This window comes from Macaca mulatta, chromosome 13 (assembly GCF_049350105.2).
Source record: "Macaca mulatta isolate MMU2019108-1 chromosome 13, T2T-MMU8v2.0, whole genome shotgun sequence".
NCBI lineage: Eukaryota > Metazoa > Chordata > Mammalia > Primates > Cercopithecidae > Macaca > Macaca mulatta.
Window position 1 is genome coordinate 98856390 of NC_133418.1, and position 27729 is coordinate 98884118.

The 27729-nt window shown below is 39.8% G+C and overlaps 1 protein-coding gene and 4 long non-coding RNA genes across 6 annotated transcripts in view; 2 read left to right on the forward strand and 3 right to left on the reverse strand.

Annotated features, from left to right (window-relative positions):
- Positions 1-329: 329 nt before the first annotated feature.
- RAB10 (RAB10, member RAS oncogene family) overlaps positions 330-27729 on the reverse strand; it is a 107264-nt gene continuing 79864 nt past the window's right edge. For both annotated transcript variants that reach the window (XM_015111864.3, XM_077959991.1), the window contains 4 exons: positions 27482-27620; positions 11237-11326; positions 9898-9999; positions 330-2799 (listed from right to left, as the gene is read on the reverse strand). In XM_015111864.3, coding sequence (XP_014967350.1) covers positions 2716-2799; positions 9898-9999; positions 11237-11326; positions 27482-27620 — 415 coding nt within the window. In that variant the 3' untranslated portion in view covers positions 330-2715. The remainder of the gene's footprint in view (positions 2800-9897; positions 10000-11236; positions 11327-27481; positions 27621-27729) is intronic.
- On the reverse strand, positions 14596-16441 carry LOC144333870 (uncharacterized). Its single transcript, XR_013402966.1, has 2 exons — positions 16239-16441; positions 14596-15885 (listed from the first exon to the last, which is right to left on the reverse strand). It is a non-coding gene; the product is annotated as an uncharacterized LOC144333870 (long non-coding RNA).
- Positions 15834-17917, forward strand: LOC144333869 (uncharacterized). The gene is made up of 2 exons (XR_013402965.1): positions 15834-16021; positions 17801-17917. It is a non-coding gene; the product is annotated as an uncharacterized LOC144333869 (long non-coding RNA).
- Positions 17574-20340, reverse strand: LOC144333864 (uncharacterized). Its single transcript, XR_013402960.1, has 2 exons — positions 19392-20340; positions 17574-17633 (listed from the first exon to the last, which is right to left on the reverse strand). It is a non-coding gene; the product is annotated as an uncharacterized LOC144333864 (long non-coding RNA).
- LOC144333865 (uncharacterized) lies at positions 20043-22390 on the forward strand. The gene is made up of 2 exons (XR_013402961.1): positions 20043-20528; positions 21432-22390. It is a non-coding gene; the product is annotated as an uncharacterized LOC144333865 (long non-coding RNA).

The following is a 27729-nucleotide window of genomic DNA, read 5'->3' on the forward strand; positions in this document are numbered from 1 at the left end:
TGTAGGGCCTCTGGCACATCCAACTAGTGTAAGCCAGGTGTGATTAGGATCGTGGCATCTCCTATTTTGGCACAAGGATGACTCCGCTTTAGGATCCCAGAGATAATTCTATTTTTTAAAGTAGTTTCTCAGCAAAGACAGTTTTTGAAATTGCCTTTCCAGTTTTCCACAGGTTGACAGTGATTTCCCATTTCTGTCAACTCATTAATATTTAGTTTGCTAGTCCACATTTTTTTCAGAAGTAATCTTCTAATGCCATAAACAAATGAAAACCAAACCACACAGCTGGAAATCAAGTTTTGTTTTTATATGAACAGAAGCAGACCATCTAGAAATATTTCAGTTTATTTAAATTGTTAAGTAGAATATGAAACCGAATTTGTAGCTAGTACCAGAGGATGGACTTAACTGTTTGGTGTTTAATGAGAACAGCTTCTACACAGGATCCCAAGAGACTTACAGAAAAGGGGCAAAGCCCTAATATTAAGCAAATAAAACTCATGTTTCAAACAGATTATACAAAAATTGATTTATACTTCATTTCCCTTTTTTGATATTTAGAAAGTGCAGATTTAACAAAAGGTAGCCATATCCTTTCTATGTACAATGCCGATTATAATTATGCAAAACTGTCAGTCTGTTATCCAAAAATCCCAGTGTTTAGCTCTCAAACCTTAAGTCATGGAATTGAATAAGAATTAAAGAGGGTTAAAATAAAAAAGCTAATGCCACATTCCAGATAAAGGGAAGCAACAAATACATTAATCTAACAACAGTAGGTTTAACCTAAACTTTTCAAAAAGCTTAACATCATTTCATTATATTTTTAGTGGAAAATTAGGGATTATTTGGCAATGCTGCTTTTTACTAGTAGTAAACAATGATAAAGTCAAGTGTGGAAACAACCTAAGAATAACAACCAGTGAGGCATATAAAATTGTTTTTAGGGCACTATCTGAAAAATTTGTGGATTTTCATAGCAGATACGTCCCTATGTTGTTTGCTTATGTGAGCCAAGAGGTCATTAAAATGCTATTCACGACACAGAAAGACTTCTCAATGGAAGCTGCTGTCCTAAACTCAGCCTCTGCTAGAAATGAATCATGCTATTCACAATTCTTTCAACAAAGGTATCATCTTAGGATGCTAGCAGCATAGCAAACTTAACTTACCCTATCCTAATGATAAGCAATGAAGCAAAACTAGAAAAAATGCTGTGAAAAAAGGACAGGGTTAGAGACAGCTAGAGATCTTATCTTTACACGAAAAGCCTTTTGTTGTCCTTTTTCCAAACCCATGGTAACACAAGTTTTCCAAAAGGACGTGAAGACAGGACTTAAAATTAATAATATTCTAAAGTATTTCTCAATCTTAAGGTAAAGACAACTTAACACTGAAAAAGTGTTCTTCAGAGGCCAAATCTCAATACATTTGGCAAACATGTTAATAAAATTCACTCCTCCTTCCTGCTTTTTCTTTTTTAAAAAAACAACCTGTACTAGGCTACCAAGCTGCTAGAGGAGTTGCCAAAATGGAGACTACTCAAATGTAGGTTAAGAGATTTATTCTAGGAAAGTGAATAGGCTATACACCTAATTAGAAAGACAAACCACAACACCCTCCAAACACTAGTGCATGCAGTTAACTCTTCCATTTCATAAGCTCAATGGATAGACAGGAAGGGAACAAAGAGAGGAAGAAAAGCAGAACATAGAAGTAAAACAGCCAGTGAAGGCATCTGGGACACGTTTTAGGGCAGAGAGCAAATGAGGGGGAAGACACCAATTAACTGACATTGGATAGTAGGCAGTTAGAACTTATCCTTCCGTTTACCTAGCAAGTTACATCAGTGCTTTATATTAAACTTGACAAACCTACTAGTTTGTCCCTTTCACTCTTAAATATACCATGAGGTGGTGGGGGAGGGAGAAGCAAATAAAGCAGCATGCAGGGAGACGCAAGGAAAAAGTGGCCAAGGAAAAGAAATGGTGGCAGGAATAGTTTTAAATATCAAGGCCACTTAAAACAAGACTCAGCAAACCAAAGCTATCACTTCTGCATTACCCTTTGTCCTCAATTAACTACTTTGAAAATGACAGCCAAGCAAACCACAAACATTTTAATGGTTTATGTTTGGATGATATGTCTCCTGCACATGCTTCCACCAGAACAAAAAAGGAAAACCAAAGAAGTTCCTTTCCACATAAGGCACAGGACAAAATTAACCCCATTTACATATTCAAGGCGAAAATGAGTGTTTTCCTGGCTTTTGTTTCTTTTGCTATCACATGTCTATAGATTATAGGGACTCAAGCACATTATCCATGACAGAAAATTCCACTGTTGTACAAAATAAAATTGTTAATTCTAACTTTATTCTTATACAATTTGCAGAATAGATTTGAAATGATTGCTATAGGTTTTAATGTTGATAAGAACTGGACTATAATACAACTGAAATGCAGCTGAGCTGAGCAAGTACATTTAAAAATGAAGTCACAGACATGATTTTTCTATACATTTTTTTGTTTGAAGAAAATTATGATAAAGTCAGCAAGCAGTCACAGATGAAAGAACAAATAAAATAGGTGGCTTGGATAGTTAAGATGAGAAACAAAAATATCTGTTTAGAGTTAAAAATGGACAGAGTGGTTTATTTTGCAGCAAGAAGAGAAAACGGGGTGGTGGATGGCAACTGATGGAACAGGAGAATGCTCAGCAGCATTTGCTCTTCCAGCCTGTCACGCCTCCTCCACTGCTGATATCTACATTTTCACTGTTGGGCTCTTTTACAGGGGTCTGCAACAAACACACAAGGAAAATAACTCATGAAAAAACACTGCTATGGATAAAATCAAGTTTCATCAGGAATATTCTCATAAATGTCAATTTATACAACAAAATACAATTACAATCACATGAGATAGGTTCCCCTCCATGCAAAGTAAAGATCTGGAAGCCTTGTTTTGATCATTTTGCCTGCTTCCTCCAGGCTGTGAAATACTGTAGACATTTCCTGGCATCCCTTTATAAAGCTTCTGAAATCTTCTCTGCTCTCTTAAATAGATTGTTATCTTCTAGCCCTGACCTCTGAATATGTTTAGTACTTAAAAGGCATTGGGAAGCAGGTTGTATAAAACCAATGTTAGGTATATGTAATGTCACAGAAATAAAACTGCCCTTTTCTGTTTAGTTATCTGCGTTTTTAGACTAATTTTATTACTGTAGGATAGTTTTAAAAAGGCAGTCTCAACTGATTAAGTGAAAAGGAGTGAAGGAAAATGTAGTGATCTAATTCATGTTAAAAATGGATATAGATGGCTGGGCACACTGCCTCACGCCTGTAAGCCCCGCACTTTTCGGAGGCCAAGGTGGGAGGATCCCTTGAGGCCAGGAGCTAAAACCACCTTGGGCAAGATAGTGAGACCCCCATCTGTATAAAACATTTAAAATATTAGCTGGACACAGTGGCTCAAGCCTGTAGTCCCAGCTACTCAGGAGGCTGAGGCAAGAGGATCACTTGAGCCCAGGAGTTCAAGGCTGCAGTGAGCTATGATCACTCCACTGCACTCCAGCCTGCGCAACACAGCAAGACAGTAAGACTCCTCCCAATTCCCCTAAAAACATAGAAAAACTCCAAAGGAGATACAACAAAATACTAACAGTAGCAACCCTTAGGTAGTAAAATTATGGTTGATTTAATTTTATTCTTAGTATAATTCTGTTTTTTCCCAACATTAAATATTACTTTGAAAATCAGAAGGGCCAGGCACTGTGGCTGAGGCCTGTAATCCCAGCACTTTGAGAGGCCGAGGCAGTTGGATCACCTGAGGTCAGGAGTTCGAGACCAGTCTGGCCAACATGCCAAAACCCTGTCTCTATAAAATTACTAAAATTAGCTGGGTGTGGTGTTGGACGTCTGTAATCCCAGCTACTCAGGAGGCTGAGGCAGGAGAATCGCTTGAACTCGGGAGCAGAGGTTGCAGTGAGTCAAGATTCCGCCACTGCGCTCCAGCCTGGGCGACAGAGTGAGACTCTATCTCAAAAAAAAAAAAAAAAAATCAGAAGAATACAGTATTTTAAAAAGGTAGGCCCATTCTTTATATATAAAAAATATTTTTAAAGTGATACCTTACATACAGAAAAGTACATAAAGCTTAAGTGTAAGCCTGATGTATTTTTAGTATATACTGTCAAACTACCAGATCAGGATATAGAACATAATATTCCCAAGAAGGCTCTCTTGTGCCCCTCTCCTGCCAGTACTGCTCTCTTCAAGTTACCCAATATTCTGATTTCTATCATCTAAGATTAGTTTTTTTTCTATTCCTATCCTTCATATACATGGAACCATAGTTGAATATATTCTTCTCTGTGTGACTTCTTTCACTCAGTATCAGTCTTTGAGATTTATCGGTGCTGTTGTATAAAACAGTAGTTCATCACAACATTTTGAAAGCCACGATGTACCTGAGAACTTATTCTCTCATGGAAACAATATAAAGTTAAGGGCTTGTATAGCCCAAGGGGGAAAATATTAAAGTATTTCAAAAATATTTTAAAACCTCAAGTAGCCTAAGAGAAGCCTAGTGAACTCATCCTGAGGTGACACTGCTACTTGCCCTTAGAGCTCACCTACTTACTCCCACTGCCTAATGGGATTCTTCTCCTCCATGTGTGTCAAAGCAGCAAATTATGCATTAAAAAGACCTCTGTGGGGTTTCCAGTACAAGTGACTTTGCTCCTAAAAGAGATCTTTGAGAAAGATGTAAAGAAGAAAAAGGGGGCAGACCAGCACCCAGCAAGAAAAAAGAGTACAGCTGCACTGGAAATTCTGTCTGGAAACTTCCAGGTATGGGTCAGGTGAAGGAAACCAGGGAGGCTCCTACACTGATTTTCTTAGCATCTCACTCACTATCTTTTTAGAATTTAACTTAGATCCTTGAAACAGATTCAAAAAAACAAAACAAAAAAACAAAAGGGTATCTCCTGCAGAGCGAAATCTTGTACAGCCAAAATATTTAAGTTGAAGTTGAGTTTTAATTAAGTTTATTAAAAGTTTTAAGCTCGCTCCTAGCTAAGAATAAGAAAAGGGCAATAACCAAATAGAAAAATTGGGCAAAGGAATAAATAAAAAAAAATTACAGAAAAGGAAATGTAAAAGTGATTCTTAAACATATGTTTTTAGGTCAGGTGAGGTGGCTCACGCCTGTAATCCCAGCACTGTGGGAGGCCAAGTTGGGAAGATCACCCGAGGTCATGAGTTCGAGACCAGCCTGGCCAACATGGTGAAACCCTGTCTCTACTAAAAACACAAACATTCGTTTGTGTGGTGGCAGGCGCCTGTAATCCCAGCTACTTGGGAAGTTGAGACAGGAGACTCTCTTGAACCTGGAAGGCAGAGGCTGCAGTGAGCAGAGATCATGCCATTGCACTCCAACCTGGGCAAGAAGGGCAAAATTCTGTCTCAAAACAAACAAACAAACAAATGTTTTTAAATGCTCAGCCTTACTCAGAAATTACCAGCAAATTAAATCTGCATTTTTTAACCCGTTAGACTGGGAAAGATCTGAGTCTTGTAAATCCACTGTGCTGGCCAGGGTATGAATAACACATATTCTCATATACTGCAAGTGGGTGTGTAAATGGGTGTAACCCTCAGGACAGACTTTGGCAGTATTTATCAAAATTGCAAATGTACATACATGTATGCTCTTTGACCAGTTCTCAGAATCTGTCCTTCAAATGTATGTACGTATGGAAAATTATTTAAATATAAGATTATGCACTACACACACAGTTTATGTGCACATAAGTTTGAAAATAATCTAAATGTCCACTGGGGGACTTGTTCAATTATGATATAAACATTCAAAGGAATAGTATATAATTATTTAAAAAGTAAAACTATTTTGCTTATGGTAAGTGAAATAAGCAAAATGACAATCAGTAGAGTATGTTACCTCATCTGTTAAAAAGAAAAGGTTGTGGGGGAGGGGTGGGACAAAAATATATATTCATATTTACTCAGAGTAATAACTGATAAATTAATCACATCAGTTACCTGGGGAGTAAGGATAAAATGAGGAATTGGCAACTGATATTGAGGGAATCAAAGGGAACAAGGTGGGAAATTTCTGTATCCTTTTTTTTTCTCCTTTTAAATGTTTGAAGCAAGAGAATGAATCATGTAGCCAAATAATTAAGTTAAAAGATGTTTTAAATTGCTTTCATTTTAAGTTAATTCTAACGTGAAGGAATTTTACATTTGCTATTTGAACTCATAACTTCACCACATCAGTGTATGGATGTGTATGAAAAAAATTGCTACCTAGTATTTGGGCCTGCTTACTTGGGAAAACTCTAGACCAAGCTTGTCCAACCTGCAGCCTGCATGCAGCCCAACACAACAAATTCGTAAACTTTGTTAAAACATGATGAGATTTTTTTGTGTGTGATTTTTTTCTTTAGCGTTCGAGCTATGGTTAGTATTAGTGTATTTTATATGTGGTCCAAGACAATTCTTCTTCCACTGTGGCCAAGGGAAGCCAAAAGATTGGACACCCCTACAAGTCTAGACTGAGATCTTTATTTATTAGTATACTAATACTTTAACCTTTAATAATGATAATAAGGAAAGCTCTACCTCACTGGGGCACAAAATTATATATATAATGGCTATATAGCACTATTTAAAAAAAAAAAAAAAAAAAAAAAGCCAAGACTGATGAGAAGATCAAAGGACATAGTATAGATAGAAACTAAGCAGAAACCACGAAGACCAAAAAGCCCAGAAAGAGAAAGGACATAGAGCCAAGAGTGTTTCACTAGGTCTTGTGGTAACTCCTGCCAGTCTTATCCTGGTCTTTAACTCGACTGTGAATACTGGATAATGTTTCATCCTGACCCACCAATGTCTGAAATACAAAGTACCTTCAACCAATTTTAAAAGAAGTATTTTTCTATTTCTTTTATTCCCTTCATTTAATTAAAAATACAATTTTTGGTACGTGGCTCACACCTGTAATTCCAACACTTTGGGAAGCCAGGGCGAGAGGTTCCCTTAAGGCCACGAGTTCAAGACCTGCCTGGACAACACAGTGAGACCCCTATCTCTACCAAAAAATCTGAAAATTAGTGAGGGATAGTGATGTGTCCTCGTGGTCCTAAGCTACTCAGAAAGCTGAAGCAGGAGGATGACTTGAGCCCAGGAGTTCAAATCTAGCTTGGGAAACAAAGATCCCATCAATTAAAAAAAAAAAAAAAGAGAGAGACCGAGCTAGGCTTGATGGCAGACCCCTGTGGACCCAGCTACTAGTGTATCACTGGAGGCCAGGAGTTTGAGGCTACAGCCAGCATGATCACACTTACGAACAGCCACTACACTTCAGCCCTGGGCAACATAGTGAGACCCTGTCTCAAAAAGAAAACAAAAAAAAAAGTCAGAAAGAAACACATTTTTTCCTAGTTGTATTCTTCTATTCTTTTGCTCTTCAAAAGAACAATAAATAATATAGATTTTCTCAAGAAATTCTAATGGGTTCACCTTAATTGTGAAAGACTGTTCTTTTAAAAAAATCTTAAAATTGCTTATAATTCAAAAAAGAAACCTGTTGAAATTTCAAAACTAAACTGCCTATAGTCAGTACATGAATCTGCCCTATGATCTCTCCCCCTTACCACCATCACTCTCTTGGAGTGCTATTTGGAGTTTGGTATCTACCCTTCCAGTTCTCCATTTGCTAAAAATAAAATGTATCTGCATGTACATATGTCTGTTTGGTATATCATATAATCTTGAAAAATGAGATCACTTCACATTTTATATCCTTTTTTTTTTTTTTGAGACGGAGTCTCGCTCTGTCGCCCACGCTGGAGTGCAGTGGCGTGATCTCGGCTCACTGCAAGCTCCGCCTCCTGGGTTCACACCATTCTCCTGCCTCAGCCTTCCCAGTAGCTGGGACTACAGGCGCCCGCCACCACGCCCGGCTAATTTTTTGTATTCTTAGTAGAGACGGGGCTTCACCGGGTTAGCCAGGATGGTCTCAATCTCTTGACCTCGTGATCCGCCCGCCTCAGCCTCCCAAAGTGCTGGGATTACAGGCATGAGCCACAGTGCCCAGCCCCTAATTTGCTTTTTATCACTCAATACACACACTATGGAGATCTTTTATACTTAGTTTAATTGTTGTCAGCCTCTCTCATTCTCTGAAATAAAATTCAATTTTTGATCTGACTGGATTCTCATAGAAAAACATCTCCTAAAGCAGGAAGTCCCAAAACATGATATGCAAAGGAAGCTGGCAGATTCAAAAGGGCACCCATTTTTTAGCCCCATTAAAGAGCAATAACTGATGACTGTTTTTTCCAGTTTGAATATTCAATTGTAGTAAACAGATACCTACATTTCACTCTAAAAATTAGGTCCCTTGGTTTTAGTCACTCTATATAAAGAATTTACTTCAATGTAAGTATTTCAACTCAATCTCTTGTAATTGCTCAGAAATTTCACTAGATTTATATGTGACATACCACCTTTATTACAGCTAATGTCTCTGTCCTTCCAAAGTGGAGAAAGAAAAAAAACTGGTTGGTTAAGAAAATGTAAAAACAAACATCTACCTTTTATATAGGTCGGTTTTAGAAAAAATATTAATATTTCAAATATAAAAATAGAAAGGTTACCAAATGTAATTACATTTTCTACTATACAACATCTGCTTCTCTTTTAGGATGTGTGTCAGATTTTTTTTTTTTTTTTTGAGATGGAGTCTTGGTCTGTTGCCAGGCTGGCGTGCAGTGGCGTTATCTCGGCTCACTGCAACCTCTGACTCCCTGGTTCAAGGGATTCTTCTGCCTCAGCCTCCAAAGAAGCTGGGATTACAGGCATGTGCCACCACACCCAGCTAATTTTTGTATTTTTAGTAGAGATGGGGTTTCACTGTGTTGGCCAGGATGGTCTCATCTCCTGACCTCGTGATCCGCCTGCCTCAGCCTCCCAAAATGCTGGGATTAGAGATGTGAGCCACCGCGCCTGGCCAATGTATGTCAGATTTTATCTGTATTTATTTGCATTTAAAATTACAACAGATTGAACAGATAATTCAGAATTCATAACCAAATCCATGCATTATACCTAGTCACTTGAGGGAAAATATGAAAATCGGATTTCCTAATTTGGCTACATGTTACTTATACTAGCAAATATTGAGAGTCACAAATCTTAAGCCCAGAAACAAACCTGAGGTAAAACATGCATTCCTCAAGATCACATTTTCAGCATTATTTATTTTCTTACATAATAGGTTTTATTCAGTATGTACAGAATATGTACATGCCCTTTATTTGCCTGAGAAGTGACTAATATGGCAGAATAGCAATTCTGTGGCAATAACTACTTAATAGATTCATTTCTTATCTTAAAATTTCCTAAATTATCTGAGACTGCAAAGTACTCATTAAGAGAAATGAATCCAATAATAAAAAGGCTAGAAAAGATGAAAAACTGGAAAAAATAATGGAACTAGGGACTAGACAGTGACTGTGGAGCTTGCTACCTGAGCTTCGCCTCCCGTCAGATCAGTGGTAGCATTAGATTCTCACAGGAGTGCAAACCCCACTGTGAACTGCACGTGCAAGGGATCTACATTGCACGCTCCTTAGGAAGATCTAACGCCTCATGATCTGAGGTGGGGCAGTTTCACCCAATACGGTCCATGGAAAAATTATCTTCCACAAAACCAGTGCTTGGTGCCAAAAAAGCTGGGGACTGCTGCCCTACAGAAACAATACCACCCAAACTCAAATTCTGTATGTAAATACAGTACTTCAGAATAGACAAAATATTCAACAGAGATACACTCAGGTACCTGGCAGGAAGTAAAAATAGGAACCTACCTTTCGAAGGATATCTTCAGCTAACGTGAGGAACGCCTTTTCGATGTTTATATTTGCTTTTGCACTAGTCTCAAAAAACCTAATACCATGCTCCCTTGCAATCTAAAACAGAAACAAAATATCATCATAAAATTATCAAGCATGGGTTGCCAATTGCTGACTTTAACATCTTAAATATTAATCTTATTCTGAAGGCAGTGGTCCCAACTAGAATATATAACACAGAATATTTCAGCAAGTCAAGCTCTTTCATAAAACAAACAAAAGTAATCTCCTTACCCCAAAAGTTTATTTCAGATACAGTACTAAAACAGATACTTCACCCTGGGGGCAAACCTATGAGAAGCTCAACCTGACTTCTCAGGGTCTAATTTCTGCTCACCGCAGGCTGACTGTCACATTTTAGAACCATACAAATTGATACATCTCCTTAAAGTCCTAAGTTTAGGCCGGGCGCGGTGGCTCACGCCTGTAATCCCAGCACTTTGGGAGGCCGAGGCGGGCGGATCACAAGGTCAGGAGATCGAGACCACGGTGAAACCCCGTCTCTACTAAAAATACAAAAAATTAGCCGGGCGCGGTTGTGGGCGCCTGTAGTCCCAGCTACTCGGGAGGCTGAGGCAGGAGAATGGCGTGAACCCGGGAGGCGGAGCTTGCAGTGAGCCGAGATCGCGCCACTGCACTCCAGCCTGGGCTGGGCGACAGAGCGAGACTCCGTCTCAAAAAAAAAAAAAAAAAAAAAAAGTCCTAAGTTTAAAAATTGAGGATTACTGACTTACATTTTTCTCTCTTTGTAGTTTAAATAAGGATAAAAATACTATGGGAACATTCGATGCCCCCATATATGTTAAATATGCACTAAAAAACAAATTCATTCAAATAATAAAATATTTCCAACAAGTATTTTAAAAACTATGTAATTAGCTTAGTGCATTCCATCACTATTACTATAAAAATAATCAAAAGCGGCCGGGCGCGGTGGCTCAAGCCTGTAATCCTAGCACTTTGGGAGGCTGAGATGGGTGGATCACGAGGTCAGGAAATCGAGACCATCCTGGCTAACACGGTGAAACCCCGTCTCTACTAAAAAAATACAAAAAACAACTAGCCGGGCGAGGTGGTGGGCGCCTGCAGTCCCAGCTACTCGGGAGGCTGAGGCAGGAGAATGGCGTAAACCCGGGAGGTGGAGCTTGCAGTGAGCTCGGATCCGGCCACTGCACTCCAGCCTGGGCAGCAGAGCCAGACTCCGTCTCAAAAGAAAAAAAAAAAATAATAATAATAATCAAAAGCAGCATTACATTTACAAAGAGCAGAATATCAGTTTAATTCAGATTTTTACCTGTTCTCCTTTTCCTTTAGGTACAACTCTTTTGTCGTCCATATCACACTTGTTTCCTAGTAACATTCTTTCCACATCTTCATTGGCATGCTAAAATGAAATAAAATTTTACTTTTACATACTACCATGAATTATGGCTTAACAGTCTTTAAAAGTGACTTTATTCTCAATTTAGAATGTCATTTCTATAGCTTTAAAGTTTTAAAGCAGTCACCCTAAAACTACCCCATGCTAAAAGCCTACACAAATGCTTAGATTACCTGGCAAAAGAAACACAATTCTCAAGACATATCCATGTCAAATATTATTTCCTCCCTAAAGGAGGCTGTCTGCTTTCTAGGTATGCTCTTTCTTACCAAAAGAGAAGACAGAGGCAAAGAAACTTGCATAATCTAAATCCAGGCTGGATCATTTCAGATTTTATAATGCATACTACCCCATAGAAGCCTTAATTAAAAATTGTATAGAGACTTTAAAGTCTCAAATAGCTGTATTGCTATGGCACAAGGAGGTCCATGCAGAAAAATCAGTTAAAAACAAGTGGTTGTCCCCTTAAGATCCCAATGACAATTTTTGCAGAAATAGAAAGATCTATCCAAAAATTCACATGGAATCTAACATCAAAATAATCTCTCTTTTTGAGACAGAGCCTCGTTCTGTTGCCCAGGCTGGAGTGCAGTGGTGTGATCTCAGATTACTGCAACTTCTGCCTCCCAAGTTCAAGTGATTCTCCTGCCTTAGCCTCCTGAGTAGCTGCGAGTAGCTGGGACTACAGGTGTGTGTGCTACCATGCCAGCTAATTTTTGTAGTTTTTCAGTAGAGACAGGGGTTTCTGCCATGTTGGCCAGGCTGATCCCAAACTCCTGGCCTCAAGTGACCTACCCCGCTTGGCCTCCCAAAGAGCTAGGATTACAGGCATGAGCCACTGAGCCCAGCCAAAGTAATATTAGCTGTGGGAGTCAAATTTCAGAACTTCACTACAAATCAAAAAGTGTAGAACTAGCATAAGGACAGATACACAGACTAATGGAATGGAACAGAGAGCCCAGAAATAAATCCTCACATACTTAGTCAAATGATCCTCAACAAGGATGCCAAAATCAGTCAATAAGGAAAGGACAGTCTTCTCAATAAATAGCACTAGGAAAATCAGATATCCACATGCAAAAGAATGAAACTGGATCCTTATTTTAAACCATAAAAAAAAATTAACTTGAAATAGATCAAAGACCTCAAACTATAAAACTCTTAGAAGAAAACACAGGGAAAAGCTTCAGGACAGTGGATTTGGCAATGGTTTCTTTGATATGATATCAAAAGCACAGGCAATGAAAGAAAAAGTAGATAAACTGTACTTCATCAAAGTTAAAAACTATTGTACAACAAAGGACACTATCAAGAGAATGAAAAGACAAACCACGAACAGGAGAAAATATTTGAAAAGGGAATAATACCTAAAATATATAAAAAACACCTAAAACTCCTAACAACAACAAAAAACAATGACAGCACTTTGGGAGGCCGAGGCAGAAAATCGCCTGAGCCCAGGAGTTCGAGACTAGCCTGTGAGACCTCATCTCTACAAAAAATTTTAAAATTAGCCAGGCATGGTGGTGTGTGCCTGCAGTCCCAGCTACTTAGGAGGCTGTGGTAGGAGAATCACTTGAGCCTGGGAAGTTGAGGCTGCAGTGAGCCATGATCATCATGCCACTGAACTCCAGCCTGGGGAACAGAGCAAGACCTTGTCTGGAAAAAAGAAAAAAAAAGAAAAAGAAAAAAAGAAAAGAAAAAGAAAAATGCAAGCAAAGGATCTGAATAGACATTTCTCCAAAGAAGATATACAAACAAACAATATGTACATGAAAAGATGCTCAATATCACTAACATTAGAAAATGCAAATCAAAACCACAATGAGATACCACTACATACCCATTAGTATGGCTGCCATTAAAAAAACAGAAAACACATATTGGTGAGGATGTGGAGAAACCGAAACCTTTGTGTACTGTTGGTAGGTATGTAAAATGGTGCAATCACGGTGGAAAAGTCTGGTGATTCCTCAAAAGGTTAAACATAGAATTATCATATGATCCAGCAATTATACTTATGGGTACACACGCAAAAGAATTTAAAGCAGGGACTCAGATATTTGTACACCAGTGTTCAGAGCAACATTATTCACAATAGTAAAAGAGCAAAAACAACCCACATATCCAACAATGGGTGAATAAATAAACAGAACATGGCATATAAAAACAATGGAATATTATTCAGCCTTAAAAAACAAACAAGTTCTGACACATGCTATAATGTAGATGAACCTTGAAAACTTTGTTAAATGAAGTAAATTACTTACAAATTGAACAAATACTATATGATTCCACTTATATGAGGTACCTATAACAGTCAAATTCATAGAAAATAGAATGGTGACAGTTGCCAGGAGCTGGGGAAAGGGGGAGACAGAAATTGTTTAATGGATGAAAAGCTTCAGTTCAGAAAGATGAAAAAGTTCTGGAGATGGATGGTGGTGATGGTTGCACAACAGTAGAATGTACCTAACACCACTGAACTATACACCAAAATAATGGTTAAAATGAAAATTTCATGTTGTATGTGTTTTACCACAATTTTAAAAACTATTCAAAAACAACAACAGGCTGAGCACGGGGGCTCATGCCTGTAATCCCACCACTTTAAGAGGCCGAGGCAGGAGGCACACTTGAGCCCAAGGGCTCAAGACTGGAGTGAACTATTATCATCGCCACTGCACTCCAGCCAGGGCAACAAGGCAAGACCCTGTATCAAAAAAAAAAAAAAAAAAAAAAAAAGCAACAACAACAAAAAGAAAAACAACAGCAGCAAAACTGCCAAATGGCTGTGGTTACTTCATTTTCTGTAGCTATAGGAAAACAAAATCTAGAAAAGTTATAAAATATGCTGATTTGAAACAACATACAGTTGACCCTTGAACAATGGGGGTAAGGGGGTGCCATGTATAACTTTTGACTCCCCAAACACTTAACTAGTAACAGCCTGCTGCTAACCAGAAGCATTATCAGTAACAGTCGATTAACATATATTTATATATGTATTCTATACTGTATTCTTACCATAAAGTTAGAGAAAAATGTTATTAAGAAAATCATAAGGAAGAAAAATATATTTACTATTCATTAAGTGGAAGTAGATCATCATAAAGGTCTTCATCCTCAATGTCTTCAAATTGAGTAGGCTGAGGAGGAGAAAGAGGAGGGGGTTGGTCTTGCTTTCTCAGGGGAGGCAGAGGCAGAAGAGGTAGAGAAGGTGGAAGGGGAGGCAGGCACACTCAGTGTAACTTTACGGAAAAACACTGTAATTTCTTTTTTGCTTTTTCATTTCTTTAAAAAATATTTCTATATAAAACCAATCCTTCTTTCATCATTTGCTTCAGTTTCAGTGCCTGTATCATATAATGGTCCATGTTGTACAGTAAGTCTAAAGCAGTCTTGAATAATCAGAACCGTTCTGCCAGACTGCCTACAGTCAATTTGTTTTCTAGCACTACTTCTTTGTCTTCTTCCTTGTCGTCTAGTGCTGGTTTGGAAGCACCAGCATCTTCATTAAATCATCTTCTGTTGACTCCTCTGGTTGGTGTCTATTAGCTCTTGTCTTATCCACAGTCTCTTTCACAAATTCCTTGACTGGCTCTGCTAAAATCCTGGGAAATCATGCTCAACATCGGCACACAGTTTTCTCCAGCAGGAAGTTACTGTTTTGTGCTTGATGGCTTTCACGGCTTTTTCTATAATGATGGTATTTTCAGCGGTGTAATCCCTCCAGATTTTCATGCTGTTCTATTGAGGTTAGAGTACCGTGCGTTATTAACCTTAAAGGTCCTCACGACCTCTGATCTAGATGCTGAATTAGAGACACTGTGTTTAGGGGCAAGGAGACCACTTCGATGCTTTCGGTGTTAAACTCATGGGGTTCTGGGTGGCCAGGGGCACTGTCCAATATCAAAAGAACTTTAAAGGGCAGTCCCATCATGGCAAGGTATTTCCTGATTTCAGGGACAAAGTATTGATGGAACCAATCCAGAAAAAGGATTCTCAGTGTTCAGGTCTTCTTGTTGAATGATCAAAAAACTGGCAGCTTCAAAAGACTTTTCCCTTCAAGTCTTGGGGGTTAGCAACTTTATACATACGGGCAATCAGTCCTGATCATAAACCCAACTGCATTTGCACAAAACAGTAGTTAGCCTATCCCTTCCTGCCTTAATTCCCTGTGCTTTCTTCTTTTCCTAACACTCATGTCCTTTGCGGCCTGCCCCCCTCCCCGCCATCCCGGTAATAGGACACTTTTAATTGCATTAAAGACTTGTTCAGGCAGATATCCTTTTTCCTCAATGATTTTCTTAATGGTGCCCAGGAACTTGTCTGCTGTGTCTTAGCAGAAGCTGCTTCTCATGTTATCCTGCCATTTTTAGGCCAAACCTCTTTCTAAAATTATCAAACCATCCTTTGCTGGCATGAACTCCTCTAGCTTCTCTTTCATTTTTAAGTTGTCATAAAATAACTTCACTTTTTCTTGAATATCATAGTCTACAAGTATGCCTTTTTTTTTTTTTTTTTTTTTTTTGAGGCGGAGTCTCGCTCTGTCGCCCAGGCTGGAGTGCAGTGGCGTGATCTCAGCTCACTGCAAGCTCTGCCTCCCAGGTTCACGCCCTTCTCCTGTCTCAGCCTCCCAAGTAGCTGGGACTACAGGCGCCCACCACCACGCCCGGCTAGTTTTTTGTATTTTTAGTAGAGATGGGGTTTCACTGGATTAGCCAGGATGGTCTTGATCTCCTGACCTCATGATCAGCCTGCCTCAGCCTCCCAAAGTGCTGGGATTACAGGCGTGAGCCACCGCGCCGGGCCTACAAGTATGCCTTTCTTACAGCAATCCTGTACCTACATAAAAGCTGCATTTTCAACACAAGATAAAAAGGTGTTCTGTAAAAAGTGCAAGGTTGCACACCTACTGCTGTGGCTGCAGTGATGGCTTCACAAATTTTCTTTTATTTAAAATGGTCCTTATGCTGGATTAATTTATTTTGAAATAACAGGCAACCACAGCTGCAGACCTCATTTTACAGTACGTATTAAGCAATTCAACTTTTTCTTGTAATGTAATGACTTTTCTGCTTCTCAGGAGTGCTTCTGGCATCACTAGTGGCACCCTGTATAGGTCTGATGGTGTTATTCAAGGTTTACGGTATTGCACTAGACACGATGAAAACACGCAAGAACCACAAAAGATCACTTTTGATTGCAATATGGGATTTACTGGAGACACAAACTGTTCACTGGGAGATGATCCGCATCACATGGTGTTTTAAGCAGACACTTGGAAACATATGAGCTCACCAAAATAGCAACAGGAGGTGGCTACAGAATTATCACAGTAGTACAGTATGTATTACAGTTATTTTTATGCAGTTATGATTTAATACTGCATCTCTGTTTACATTTCTCTTGACTGCAAAAGGTGCCATGTATGGGCTCTGTTTTGTGTGTGTGAGTGTTGATAAATTTAAACTTTTAATAATAGATCTGTGTATAGTTTATGGTAGTAATAAAATAGACTAGTATCTACATATACTTTATACATTCACAAAATACTTAACTTTTTCTTAATCTCCCCCCGCCCCCGCCGCCAATATTTCTAGGTTATATGGCTTGTCTGTGAGTTTTTCAAATTGTTGCAAGAATCTAAAATTTTTTCTAAAATATTTGTTTTTAAAAATCTGTTTATAGAGCTGGGTGTGGTGGCACACACCTGTAATCCCAGCTTCTTGGGAGGCTGAGGAGGAAGAATCACTTGACCCCTGGAGTTTGAAACCAGCCTGGGCAACACTGTGAGTCCCCATCTCTTTAAACAAAAATATCCATGTGTAAGTAGAACTGCAGTTCAAGGATCAATGACAGTTTAAAAGGGGGTAGACAAAGGTGGGATTAGGGAGAAAACAACTCTTTTGTTGCAGGGAAGATACCCTTAGTAGAATCACAAGCTTAACAAATAAAAATTACGCCGAGTGTGGTGGCTCACACCTGTAATCCCAGCACTTTGGGAGGCTGAGGCGGGTGGATCACATGAGGTCAAGAGTTCGAGACCAGCCTGGCCAATATGGCAAATCTCTGTCTCTACTAAAATTACTAAAATTAGCCAGGAGTGGTGGTGCACGTCTGTAATCTCAGCTACTTGGAAGGTGAGGCAGGACAATCACTTGAACCCAGGAAGTGGAGGTTGCAGTGAGCTGAGATCACACCACTGCACTCCAGCCTGGGTAACACAGTGAGACTCCACCTTGAAAAAAAAAAAAATTATAATATACTATAAAGAAACTTGCTGGCCAGGTGCAGTGGCTCACGCCTGTAATCCCAGCACTTTGGGAGGCCGAGGCAGGCGGATCACGAGGTCAGCATATCGAAACTATCCTGGCTAACCCGGTGAAACCCCGTCTCTACTAAAAATACGAAAAATTAGCCGGGCGTGGTGGCGGGTGCCTGTAGTCCCAGCTACTCAGGAGGCTGAGGCAGGAGAATGGTGTGAACCCGGAAGGCGGAGCTTGCAGTGAGCCAAGATCACGTCACTGCACTCCAGCCTGGGCAACAGAGCGAGACTCTGTCTCAAGAAAAAAAAAAACAAAACTCTGTATTTAGGGATTCCATGGTCTTACCTGAATTTAGTGCCTCTTAATTTATGTTACTGCTAAAACAAAGGCAACCTGGCAAATATCCAGTAATAAGCAGCAATATACCAGGTGCTCCTAAAATCCTGCCATGTGCTAAGAGTCAGTAAGAGGCATTTTGATCTCAGAATCTAAGGATGGACTTCAGGGACATCATTAATTTCAAGGAGCACACATAAAACTTTGAAAGTTGTGTAAGTACATCATTCTGGTAAGATTCTAATTTCTCAAAGGGGTTCATGATCCCAAAAAAAGTACAGAAGCATGGTTTTAAAAGGCTCCCAGCTACTAAATGGACAAATTATCACAGTGACCTGTAATAATCTACCCATATCCTAATCACTACCAGACACTGCAAGTTACCAGAGACACTAACATGAACCTCCACTCAAAGAGAAGAAAAATTATCCGTAGCTTTAGAAGCCACTCTTCTACTAAGAACACCTGTAAGTTACGTGTAAGCAGGCCGATGGAAGGAAGCCGAAGCCAATAAATAAATGATCAATGAAGTACAAAAAAAGGAAAATTACCTTATATATAAATTTGTAAGTGTTAAGGTATTTTCAGCCTGTTTTTAAAAAAAGCTTTAGCAATGTGACCACCAATTTACAACCTACTACACCTCCACGCCAACACACATCAGCATTCTGGGGCTAGTGAGGAAATAGGTATAATTCTTTATACATGTGTGGCATTTCAGAGCATAAATATGATTCTAGCTCAAAAATATATTTGAAAGTAAGCCTGCTGCGCACAGTGGCTCGTGTGTAATCCCAACATTCTGGGAAGCCAAGGCAGGAAGATTGCTTGAGCCCAAGAATTTGAGGCCAGCCAGGGCAACATAGAGAGACCCCATCGCTACAAAAATAAAAATTAGCCAGACATGATAGAGCACGTTTGTGGTTCAAGGTACCTGGGAGGCTAGGGTGGGAAGACAGCATGAGCACAGGAGGTAGAGGCTGCAGTAAGCTGTGATTGTACCACTGCGCTCTAGCCTGATAGAGTGAGACCCTGTCTTTAAAAAAAAAAAGTAAAGCTAAGACCTGAAAAGACCTGGGATATGCTTCTCTGAGTAACAAAACACAAAAACTAAGAAAAAGGTCAAAATGGTATTATAGAAGTCTTTTAAAAATTCATTTATTTTATTTTTCTGAGACAAGGTCTCACTGTGTCACCCAGGCTGGAATGCACTGCTACAATCATAGCTCACTACAGCCTTGATCTCCTGGGCTCAGGTGATCCTCCCACCTCAGCCTAAAAAATAGCTGGAACCACAGGTATTCACTGCCATACCCGGCTTTAAAAAAACTTTTAGTAGAGATGAGGTCTTGCTATGTTGCTCAGGCTGGTCTCAAACTCCTAAGCTCAAGCAATCCTCCCACCTAAGATTCCCGAAGTGCTGGGATTACAGGTGTGAGCCACCGTGCACGGCCCTATACATATCTTCACACCTAAGATCATCCTTACTTGGATGATCTTACTAACAATAAGAAGCAAGCATTACGAGGTTAAAGACTTCACTGCTGAGCCAGGGGACCACTAAAACAGCACTCAGAATACACAGAACTTCTCTCATACATTTTCTTATACCAACATGTACATTAATCTTTTTTCAGTCAGATACACATTGTGTTTACAACCACTTAAGGCAAAAACACCCAAAGAAAGATTGGTAGTTGCACCACACAGACATATCCATAAAGAGACGTATTTATGCAGGAGGACATATATCTCTATGAATTACACATGCAGACTGTAACTAGCTTAAAATATGGTTAATTTTCCCAAGGTACTAACACAGAGAGGTGCATTTAGACCAAGGTTTCTCAACTTCGGCCATACAGACATTTTGGGTCAGCATTCTTCTTGTACCCAAGTTGTGATAACCAAAAATATCTCCACACATTGACAAAATTAAAACTGTCCTTGACTGAGAATCCCAGATTTAGAGATCACTGTCTATCATTAAATAGAAACAACAAATACTTTAAAAGAATGTTGAAGTTTAATAATAATGAAACCATTCAGAAACCAATATATGTTTCACAAATAAAAGCCTCAAAGTTGTTCTGATATTTGACTAGTAACATGAGAACCTGTTAATTTTTTTTTCCTTTTTTTTTTTTAAAGCGCTAATTTGCCCAGGAGGTCTGGGCTACAGTGGGCTGTGTTCACACCACTGCACTCCAGCCTGGGAAACAGTGAAACCCGGTCTCAAAAAAAAGGGGGAGGAGGGGACATTACTTTGTAAAAATTGGAGCTAAAAGAACATCTTCTTGGCCGGGTGTGGTGGCTCACGCCTGTAATCCCAGCACTTTGGGAGCCTGAGGACGGATCATGAGGTCAGGAGTTCAAGACTGGCCTGACCAACACGGTGAAACCCCGTCTCTACTAAAAATACAAAAATTAGCCAGGCGTGCCTGTAATCCCAGCTACTCAGGAGGCTGAGGCAGGAGAACCACTTGAATCTGGGAGATGGAGTTTGTGCAGTGAGCTGAGATTGTGCCACTGCATTCCAGCCTGGGTGGCAGAACAAGACTCTGTTTCAAAAAAAAAGAACATCTTGGCCGGGCGCGGTGGCTCAAGCCTGTAATCCCAGCACTTTGGGAGGCCGAGACGGGCGGATCACAAGGTCAGGAGATCGAGACCATCCTGGCTAACATGGTGAAACCCCGTCTCTACTAAAAATACAAAAAAACTAGCCGGGCGAGGTGGCGGGCGCCTGTAGTCCCAGCTACTCGGGAGGCTGAGGCAGGAGAATGGCGTAAACCCGGGAGGCGGAGCTTGCAGTGAGCTGAGATCCGGCCACTGCACTCCAGCCTGGGCGACAGAGCGAGACTCCGTCTCAAAAAAAAAAAAAAAAAAAAAAAAGAACATCTTTTTATATCTATTACAGAAATAATCTGAGACTTGGGTTTCCTAAGGATTTGTCCTTCCTAAGCTATCTGGTCCAAAGTACCTTTCTCTAAATATCCCTATAGCCAAGGTAGTTATGTTCCCCAGCTACCCAAAGTAAATTAAGATATATTATCTGTCTTCAATTAGAATCCACTGCACTTTTTGTATCAGTCCCATCCTTCTCTGGGTAACTTCTCATCTCCTCAGGTCTCAGTTTAAAGTCGCTCCTCTCACCTCCCAGGCTATGTTAGGTACTTATTTTATTTACATGTTAACAACTTTGTACTTTCTCCTCTTTTTTTTTGAGACTGGAGTCTTGCTCTGTTGCCCAGGCTGGAGTGCAGTGGCACCATCTTGGCTCACTGCAAGCTCTGCTTCCTGGGTTTATGCCATTCTCCTGCCTCAGCCTCCTGAGTAGCTGGGACTACAGGCGCCCGCCACCACGACTGGCTAATTTTTTTGTATTTTTAGTAGAGACGGGGTTTCACCGTGTTAGCCAGGATGGTCTCAATCTTCTGATCTCGTGATCCGCCCGCCTCGGCCTCCCAAAGTGCTGGGATTACAAGCATGAGCCACCGCAGCTGGCCCTTTCCAACTCTTAACACTAAATAGGGGATCATTTATGTTGTTCATGCTGCATCTTTAGTCTCGTTCTAAAACACTGATCCCAAGAGTTGTCCCTTGATGTAAAGTTCACCTCAACAAGTTTCAAAACCTTCATATTGTAACTCCCCTCTTGGACATTCGCAACACACTAAAGCATACAAAAATTGCATAATAAAAATACCTATTTAACTTATTTGTCCATAGTACATCATATGCCAAGTAATACTACTAAAAAGTAGAACACGCTTCAGAAAACACAGATTTAAGAGTATATAAGCAAGGTCATGTTACTAGAAAACGTCAGGAGCAGGATTCTAACTATTGTGACTTCTTATCTCTATTCCAAGGAACAGAAAACTTGTATTTGTCTCCTTCTGCTAAAGAAATACAAAGAGTGGCACAGTGGCACACACCTGAAGTCCCAGCTAACTCAAGAGGCTTAGACGGAAAGATTGCTTGAGGCCAGGAATTTGAGACCAGCCTCCTGGGCAACACAGCAAGACCCTTTCTCTTAAAAAAAGAAAAAGAAAAAAAAAAAAGACAAGACAGAAAGAAAAAAAGAAAAGAAAAGAAAAGAAAAAGAAAAGAAATACAGTCTCCTCAGTATCCATGGGGAATGGCTGATTGGTTCCAGGACCCTACTTCCTTTATCAAAAATCCACGCATACTCAAGTACTGCAGCCAGCCCTGTGAAACAGACATATATACGAAGAAAGGACCCACACCACCCTATATTATATGTGAGTGTCAAAATTCGCATTTTCAATCTGCCTTTGGTTGAAAAAAATGTATATTAAGTAGACCTGTGAGTCAGGCATGGTGGCTGGCACATGTAGTCCTAGCATACTAGGAAGGCTGAGATGGGAGAATTACTGGAGCTCAGGGTTTCAAGACCAGCCTGGGCAACACGGTGAGACACATATCTCAAAAATATTTTTTAATTAAAAAATAATAACAACTGGCGGGGCGCAGTGGCTCACGCCTGTAATCCCAGCACTCTGGGAGGCCGAGACAGGTGGATCACAAAGTCAGGAGTTTTAGACCAACCACCCTGACCAACATGGTGAAACCCTGTCTCTACTAAAAAAATACAAAAAAAAACTAGCTGGGAGTGGCGGCACGCACCTGTAGTCCCAGCTACTCAGGAGGCTGAGGCAGAATAATCACTTAAACCAGGGAGGCGGAGGTTGCAGTGAGCCAAGTTCGTGCCACTGCACTCCAGCCTGGGTGACAGAGCGAAACTCCATCTCAAAATAATAACAACAACAACTCTACCTGTGTAGTTCAAACCCACATTGTTCAAGGGTCAACTGTAATTGTAAGGCAAGGTGTTAAAGCTCAATTCAGTTTTTAAAAAAATAGTTCTATTGAGTTTATAATTCACATATAAAATTCACCCTGTAAAAATATACAATTCAGTGTTTTTTAGTTATTTACGAGGCAGTTCTACTATCACCACTACGAACTTTAGAATATTTTTATCATTCCCCTATAAACCTGTACTCATAGCAATCACTCTTTTCTCTCCAAACATCACGCCCAGCCCCTGGCAATCATGAATCTACTTTCTGTCTCTATGTTTTTGTCAATTTGGGGCATTTCATTTAAAGGGAATCATATAAGGCCTTTTATGTCTGGCTTCTTTCATAACGTTTTCAAGGTGCACCCACATTGTACCATGTATCAGTACTTCATGCCTTTTAATGGCTGAGTGATACTCCATTATATGAATGTACACATTTATCCATTCATCAGTTGATGGATGTTTGGGTTGTTTCTATTTTTTTTGGCTATTGTGAATAATGCTGCTATAAATACTTGGTGTACACCTTTTGTGGATATATATTGTTAACTCTCTTGGGTAAATACCTAGGAGCAGAATTGTTGGTCATAAGGTAACTGTATGTTTAACATTTTGAGAACTGCCAAAATATCTTCCGAACCAGCTGCATCATTCTACAGTTCTACCAGCAATATATGAGGGTTACAATTTCTCTACATCTTTGTCAACACTTGTTAGAGTCTGCCCTCCTTTCTTCCATTCTGTGGGTTGGCTTTTTACTTTCTAAATGGTAGAACCTTCAAAGCACAAAGGTTTTAAATTTTATGTAGCCCAATTTATCCATTTTTCTTTTGCCACTTCATGGCTTTGGATCTTACATGTTGGTTCATGATTCTTTTTTTTTTTTTTGGGACAGAGTCTCACTCTGTCACCCAGGCTGGAGTGTAGTAGTGCAATCATGGTTCACTGCAGCCTCAACCTCCTTGGGCTCAAGTGATCCCACCTCAGTCTCCCAGGTAGCTGGAACTACAGGTGCATGCCACCATACCCGGCTAATTTTTTTTTTTTTTGTATATTTTTGTAGAGATGGGGTTTCACCATGTTGCCCAGGCTGGTCTCAAACTCCTAGGCTCCAGCAACCCACCCACCTTGGCCTCCCAAAAGTGTTGGGATTACAGGTGGGGCCACCGTGCCCAACCTTCATGATCCATTTTGAGTTAACTTTTCTGTATGGTATGAAGTAGGTGTCTAACTTTCATTCTGCCACACAAGGATAGCCAGTTTTCCCAGCACCATTTGTTGGAAAGACTATTCTTTTGCCCATTGAATTGTCCAGGCATCTTGTTAAAAGTCAACTGACCATATATACAAGAGTTTATTTTTAGACTCTCAATACTATTCAATTAATCTTTATGACTATCCTTATGTCAGTATCACAATGTCTTGATTACTGTGGCTTAGTGGTTAAGTTTTAAAACCAGAAAGTGTAAGTCTTACAACTTTGTACTTCCTTTTCAAGATTGTTTTGGCTACTCTGGGTCCCTTGCCTGTCTATATTAGTTTTAGGGTCAATTTGTCAATTTCCACAGGGGGAATTTAAAAAAAAGCAATTGGGATTTTGATAGGGATTGCACTGAATCTGTAGATCACTTTGGGTAGTAATGCCATCTTAATATTGTCTTCCAATTCACAAATACAGGCTACCTAATTGTTTAGATCTTTAATTTCTTTCAACAATATTTTGTGGTTTTCTGTGTACAAGTCTTATACTCTTTTGGTTAAATTTACTCCTAAGTAATTTTTCCCTTTTGATATTATTACAAATGGAATTTTATTCTCAATGTAATTTTTAGGTTATTGCTAGTGTACAGAAATAAAGCTGATTTTTGTATCTTGATCTCATTTCTTTGTAACCTTGCTGAACTCACTTATTAGTTCTAAGAGTTTTCTGGGTATATGTTTGTGGGTTTTTAAGGATTTTCTATATAAAATATTTTACCATTTATAAATAGTTGTTTCACTCTGGATGGCTCTTTTCTTTTTTCTTTTTTAAGCTCTGGCTGGAATCTCAGCATAATGTTGAACAGAAGTGGCCAGAGCAGATATTCTTGCCATGTTCTTGATCTTAAGGGACAGGTATAATAGCTGTGGTATTTTTATAGATGTCACTTACAGGATTAAGGAAGTTCTTTGCTATTCCTAGTTTGTTGACTTTTTTTTGAGACAGAGTCTTGCTCTGTTGCCCAGGCTGAAGCGCAATGGCACGATCTCGGCTTACTGCAATCTCCACCTCCCGGGTTCAAGTGATTCTCCTGCCTCAGCCTTCTGAGTAGCTGGGATTACAGGCGTTTGCCATCACACCTGGCTGATTTTCGTATTTTTAGTAGAGATGAGGTTTCACCATGTTGGCCAGGCTGGTCTCGAACTCCTTACCTCAGGTGATCCACTCACCTCGGCCTCCCAAAGTGCTGGGATTTACAGGCATGAGCCACTGCGCCCAGCCGAATGTTTTAATCATAAAAGAATGCTGGATTGTGTCAAATGTTTTTTCTGTGTGAACTAACTGTATAGTTTTGTCCTTTATTAATATGGTATATTACATTGACAGGTTCTGACCCTGGCATTCCTGGGTAAAGTTCCTCTTTATCATGTTATATAATCCTTTAAATATGTCAGAGAAACAAGATTTTCTTTTTCTTTTTTTTTGAGACGGAGTTGCATTCTGCTGCCCAGGATGGAGTGCAGTGGTGGAATCTTGGCTCACTGCAGCCTCCTCCGCCTCCTGGGTTCAAGTGAATCTCCTGCTTTGGCCTGCTAAGTTGCTGAGACTCCAGGTGACCACCATCATGCCCAGCTAATTTTTTTGGGTTTTTCATAGAGACAGGGTTTCACCATGTCGACCAGACTGGTTTCAAACTCCTGACCTCAGGTGATCCGCCTGCCTCGGTCTCCCAGAGTGCTGGGATTACAGGCGTAAGCCACCACACCTGGCCAAGATCTGTGTATCTTTAATTATTAAAAAATAATAAGCTTCTCCTAAAGGTTTATTGTAGCAACAAAAAAGTGGTTATGAGCCATTAGGATTGCTACCCTTAGGGGTATTATCTTGGGTCTAATATTGGTTTAAGACTTGCTCTTTGTGTATCTGGCCAAAACTTGCTCCAAAGAGTTACTCTCAATGAAACTCAAAGCCTAGAAGGTAGCAATAAGGCATGAAAAACAACTCTTAACAAGAAGCCACCTATGCTGTAGCAAAGAAATAGACATGCTTTGATACGTAACTTTAACTTATAAAAAGTGACATCAGGCTGGGCGCGGTGGTTCACGCCTGCAATCCTAGCACTTCAGGAGGCCAAGGTGGGCAGATCACTTGAGGCCAGGAGTTCAAGACCAGCCTGGCCAACATGGCGAGACCCCCATCTCTACTACAAATACAAAAATCAGCCGGGTGTGGTGGTGCATATCTGTAATTCTAGCTACTTAAGACACTGAGACACAAGAATCACTTGAACCCAGAAAGCAGAGATTGCAGAGAGCCAAGATCGTGCCACTGCATTCCAGTCTGGGTGATGAAGTGAGACTCTATCTCAAAAAAACCCAAAATAGGCTGGGCGCAGTGGCTCAAGCCTATAATCCCAGCACTTTGGGAAGCCGAGACGGGCAGATCACAAGGTCAGGAGATCGAGACCATCCTGGCTAACACGGTGAAACCCCGTCTCTACTAAAAATACACAAAAAACTAGCCGGGCGTGGTGGCAGGAGCCTGTAGTTCCAGCTACTTGGGAGGCTGAGGCAGGAGAATGGCGTAAACGCGGGAGGTGGAGCTTGCAGTGAGCTGAGATCTGGCCATTGCACTCCAGCCTGGGCGACACAGCGAGACTCTGTCTCAAAAAAAAAACAAAAAACAAAAAACAAAAAACAAAAAACAAAAATACAGAAAAAAAACAACATTTTCACATGCAATGGAACTATTTTCTTAGGTTTTTACTGTATTAGCATTCCATATATTTCAAAATGCCTAGAAGCAATATTATATTTCTGTAACATGAAAAATAAAGTTTTTAAAAATTACTACTAGATATTTCATTCATTCATTCAATAAAAATTTATTAAGAAAAAATTCATTTCCAGAAAGTCATTGTAAAACCACTGGTAGCTTCTATTTGGGGTCATCTTATAAGATGGCTATATAGAGTTTTGGAGTCATTTACTAATTGTCTTGAATGAGGCTCTAGATAGACTGCCCAAAAACTTAAGAAAAACGTAGGCGAATAACAACATTAACTTTTTTTTTTTTTTTTTTTGAGACAGAGTCTCAAAAAAAAGCCTGTTGCCCAGGCTGGAGTGCAGTGGCGCGATCTTGGTTCATTGTAACGTCTACCTCCCAGGTTCAAGAGGTTCTTCTGCCTTGGCTTCTCGAGTAGCTGGGACGACAGGCACGCGCCACCATGCTCAGCTAATTTTTGTAATTTTTAGTAGTGACAGGGTTTTACCATGTTGGCCAGGCTGGTCTTGAGCTCCTGACTTCAGGTGATCCTCCCGTCTCAGCCTCCCAAAGTTCTGGGATTACAGGCATGAAGCCGCCATGCCCGGCCAACATTAACTTTTAGAAAATAGAAATACTTCAGTAATAATTACTTCAACAGTACATTGTATCTTGAAGATCAATTGGAATATTTATTCTTCTTAACCAAGCACACAAATGTGTGTTCATGAAGGGTTTATACAATTTCTAGGTCTTACCTCATCTATGTTTCTAAGCCATTTGCTGATGTTTTCAAAACTTTTACCATTGGTGATGTCATATACTAGCATGATACCCATTGCGCCTCTGTAGTAGGAGGTTGTGATGGTGTGAAATCGCTCCTGGCCTGCTGTATCCCTGAAATAAACAGCCAACAATTTCTATTAAGCATTTTGGTATTACTACATTTCACATAAAGGACAAAACAAGAATAAAATAGTTTTTCCTAAGTATATATAAAAACTTT